Source organism: Danio aesculapii, chromosome 22, assembly GCF_903798145.1.
Source record: "Danio aesculapii chromosome 22, fDanAes4.1, whole genome shotgun sequence".
Classification (NCBI taxonomy): domain Eukaryota; kingdom Metazoa; phylum Chordata; class Actinopteri; order Cypriniformes; family Danionidae; genus Danio; species Danio aesculapii.
Window position 1 is genome coordinate 23614940 of NC_079456.1, and position 4938 is coordinate 23619877.

General features: G+C 35.7%; 1 protein-coding gene across 1 annotated transcript in view; it reads right to left on the reverse strand.

Moving 5' to 3' along the window:
* Positions 1-2512: 2512 nt before the first annotated feature.
* The window catches only part of nek7 (NIMA-related kinase 7), a 119647-nt gene continuing 117221 nt past the window's right edge, over positions 2513-4938 (reverse strand). The window contains exons 9-10 of the mRNA XM_056447599.1: positions 3829-3942; positions 2513-2545 (exon numbers count right to left, since the gene is read on the reverse strand). Coding sequence (XP_056303574.1) covers positions 2513-2545; positions 3829-3942 — 147 coding nt within the window. The remainder of the gene's footprint in view (positions 2546-3828; positions 3943-4938) is intronic.

Genomic DNA, 4938 nt, shown 5'->3' on the forward strand with positions numbered 1-4938 from the left:
TGGTGAATGTTGATCCGCCAGCCGAGATCAATCGAGTGTTTGTGGAGAGAGTGCTGAAAGGCTCGGTGGATCAGCTGTTTTTAATGGCCTGAATCTCGATACGTTGCATTCACTGCGTGTTCAAGCGCAAATGGACGCTAAATGTAAATCTCTGTTGCTCATTCGCAGGAAAAAGATGAAGGCTCTTGTGTTGAGCCCAATGAGCCTTACATCCAAATAGAGCGAGGGTGTTCTTGGTGACATCGCTTTGACTCAGGCTGAAAATGGTGGACATGAAACAAGAAACTGAGGCAGGTAAGACCGCACTCCTACGTCAAGTTGCAGTCGGTCTCAAAATCGCTCGAATTAGTCCACTGTTTTTATGTTGTTAAATTGGACAAAATGGACTGGGTGTGTTTATATCACCCCAATATGACGATATATACACTATACCTACACACACGTCTGTCCAAACAGCTTGAAAAATAGATTTTTCACCATAGGTGCCCTTTAAAACATGGAGAGTATTCTGATTTTAGTCGCATTATTGAACTGCAGTTGAAGTGCAGACATGTAAACACCGCAATCAAACTATAATGTAGGATTTCCACTGCATTTTGTGACAGGTTAGTCTAGTCTAAACACACACGGCTGTTTGACACTACTCACTACACCTACCAAGTCAGTGACAACCAGCAGTTCAAACTCACATCCAATACCTCAGTTTGTCATGGAGCATGCATGAGTTGCTTCTGAATGAAAGTGAAAGTGCCAAACTGCAGTTAATATTGACAGATTAGAAATAAGACACCTGGAATTACACAAAACTCTAGAGGAAATGTGGATAGTGTGGTGACACAATGTTAATCGATTAATGAGCTATAACATGTAAAACAGGATCATGAAAAGAACATTCATTATTGTCTTATTCAGATTAAGGCAAATATTTCCATTACTGATGTACATGTAAACATAGTCATTGTTGAGGCTTTGTGTAGTATTTGTCCAGTCAGGCCAGTAGTCAGCTTTTTACTTGCCATGCTAACATGTTCACTGGCCAGCTTAAAAAAAAGTAAATAAATAAGGTAAATATATAAAATATATATATTTTGGTTTTGAACCATGTAACATTCTAATAAATGATGTTTGAACACTCTAAAAATATCTGAAATAGTTTCTGTATGTTCATTCAGTCAGAATTATTAGCCGCCCATTGATTTTCTTTTTCTTTTTTAAATATTTCCCAAACAATTTATCAGAGCAATTTTCCCTTTAAGCTATTTTTTTGACTGTCTTCAGAAAAAACCCTCATTATACAATAAAATTAAAACCTGTTTAAAATGATTTAAGACCTACGACACAATATTTAAGTGAATTTAAGACTTTTTAAAGCGCAAAATTTTGTTTTTGAAAATTAAGACATTTCAAGACTTTAAGACCCTGAGGACACCCTGTGTCTGGGCTGGTATATTATGCTGCAAAAACCTTGTAATAAACTGCCAGTAGATTTGCTCTCAGTTTACAGACTTGTTTCTCTAAATATTATTTCCTGTACATTTTATTATTTCAAACTACTAAAATGTCAACAAAAGTTGCTTTTTTAAACTGTAGAGTCTGACCTCCCATAATGCAATTCACAAGCATAAATAAACAGAAAATACTTGTGAATCATAAAATACAGAAAGTGTAACAGATGTTTTTACAGTATAGCATTCCAACACATTTCACAATTTTTAATTCCAGTTTTGGTATTAGACTAGCCTGACTTGCATATATATATATATATATATATATATATTATATATATATATATATATATATAAATAAAAAGCTAAAACATTATTGAAACCAAGTGAACTATATTAAATGCTGAATGAGTCATGTTAGGCTTGTAAATAGTAATAATAATGGCAGCTTTGGTGGGACGTTCTGGGTCTCACAGATGGTGACATCAGAGAGTGACGGCATGTTATAAGAAAATACTGGCGATGCTTTACAAGCTGGAAATGCACATGCTGGTTGGTGATGGTCTACTTTTGATGGACAGCATGAATAAGGGGAGTAGCTGCATGCAACCTGCCAGACCTTTGAAAAATCTTCCTTTGTTTTTTCTTTGCTGTAGTGTGAATCTGTGTATGGGTGTTTCCCAGTACTGGGTTGCGGCTGGAAGGGCATCCGCTGCATAAAACATATGCTGGAATAGCTGGCGATTCATTCCGTGTGGCGACCCCTGATAAATGAAGGACTGAGCCAACGGAAAATGAAATGAATGCTTTGGACCCCACTGACTACTATTGTAAGGTATTGTTTCACGGTAGTGACTCATATACTTTATTACTAATAAATAAGACAATACTCAACAGCATTTACCATACCACCAGGAAATCTTACCGCAGCAATAATTAAAATTAAAATATTTATGCACGTCTTAGTCTCTTCATTAGCCAGAGATAAAACCTCCAGTATGTTATAGAAATTTACTACTGGTCAAGTCAGGACAGTCCTTCCAAGATTTTCACTTATGCCAACAGTTTCACTGGCCCAGCTTTACAAAAGCTTTTAAAAACTAAACAATGGAGAAAAATAAAGAATTGTTCTTTTGAGCCATATAAAGTTCATAATATATTATCATTTTAATGAATTTGGACCCCATTGATTTCTATTGAAACAAAAAAAAAGTTGAAACATTCTTCAAAATATCTTCTTTTGTGCTCCACAGAAGAGACGGTCTTAAAGATGAGTAAATGCTCACAGCATTACACTTTTTCTAGCGACAACTTTAACCCTCAAAATGCATTTGAGCCCGTTTTTACCTAAAAGTAAAGTTCTTAGGAAGAGAGAAAAAAAAGAGTTCCTAATGCCTTTAATCCCTCAAAACACACCTTATAGTTATTCATTTTCCTGAATTTTTACAATCAAAATATATATAAATAACAATTTTAGGATTTTTGTTCACAAAAGATTTGTTCTGATCATTTTGGATCCAAAACGGGCTTTAGTATAAAAAAATGTAACTCATCTCTAACAATTTTGGGCTCAATTTTATTGATAAACATGATAACGTACACAAAGTTGTTTTATAAAATTGAAATATTTGGGTTCCAAACTAGAGCTTACTTGCAGAGCTGATTTAACTGGCAATCATGGCTCAACTAACTTACAATTTCACCAGTATCTTAAAGTCCTTTTGATCAGTCGTTAAATTAATATTTAGCTGTCAAGTCATTCGCCCTCAGTCGTTTCAAACCTGTCTGTCTTTCTTCGGTATAATGTCAATGAATATTTACATTTTGTATCCATAAATGTCAACTGGGCGTTAGTATCAAAAATGTTACTCACATCTAACAATTTTGGGACTGAATTTGATTGATAAACATGATAATGTACACATCAAATTTGTTTTATAAAACTGAAATATTTGGGTCCAAACTAGGGCTTACTCTAAACCTCATAACTCAAGCCGAGTGCTTGAAATAAGTTCCTCTGTGAGATGATTCTGTAGTCTTGTGATTACTTCACATCTCAATCGCAGCATTAGCCATTTCTTTTGGATGGATTGCCCAGCCCTAGTCCAAATATACCCAGAATACCAAATTGTCAAATAGATTTGAATGTTACGAGGGTTATGTACTACAACACAATTGAAAGCTCTATGAGAAAGTCGTGAATATAAAGGTATGGTCGAATTATCAAATATTTCAGCAAAATAAGCTCAAACAGAAGCAAAACCAAATGAATGGTGGATTAACCAGATAAAGTGATTGTGAAATCTGTTAGTGTCGATGTTTTAGACTCCGAATTCCCTGACTGAAACTGACAACTGAATTCATCATGCAAAAAAAGACATACCTCTTCAGAGTAATGGTCCGATGGTAGAGGTGGGTAGTCGCACTGCTCAATCTTTTTACACAGCGAGTAGAGATTCATTTTGTCCCCATAGAACGGACTCTGCAAGGCTGCCATCTAGAGAAGAAAAGAAATATGAAAGGACGATTTCAGAGAAAAAGACATTCGGTAGACATCTTGTTAGGCAAAAAAAATGGCATCCAAGTTCATGGCAAAGCTCATGATTCATTCCCTAAATGTAATTCAAATAGACTTCAGTGAAGATTAAACAATTATTTATATTTCACTGTCATGAGTTCACACCTGGAGTTGAGAAATTCATTCACTCCCATGCAAGTTCTCACATCTCTCATCCAGCATCTTGAAACGCACTAAATCTTCATCAAGCAGTGTCTACACATCAGAGACGCCAACAGACAACTGCCATCTGTTAGCAGGAGCCGTCAGGAAGCTAAGAGCCGAGGCTAAAGAGCATGTATCATGTCACTCAGGAGAGTGTGTGCAATATTAAATACAATAGACACATTCTTTAGCAAAATAATAGTTTACTAACAGTAGACTGCTAAACGTTTAGACAAATACGCTAATATTGAGTATCTCACGGGCAATCATGGCTCATATCTAACTTACAGCTATTTTCGTTTAAAGTCCTTCTGATCAGTTGCTAAATTGATATTTAAGCCATCATCATTTATTAGCCCTCAAGTACTTTCTGTAATAAAAGTTGGCTAATTGAAAGGCCCTGAAATACAGGAGAAACATCGCTTTGACAAAATAAAATAAAAATCAAAAGACAAAACAAAATGTTAGCTTAAAGTTCGCTTCAGGTGTTGGTCAGCATTCTTCGATGTGGAAATGACCTCCAATTCATTTCTTCTGATCAGTATATCAAGGTCAGCAAGCAAAAACAAAGACTGGAGAGCTGATTTATTGTAGAAGAAGAAGTGTAAGGGGTGCGTCTTTGCTTCTAAAACGTGAGATGCATCACTCAGGTATGCTTTTTAAAAAAGTGCCTCATCCGCCATGTTAACGTCAAACAAAACAGTTGTCATGAAAACTTAATATCGTATGCACAATGTAACATTGCTTGCCCTGCTGCCTTCTGATTGGTCC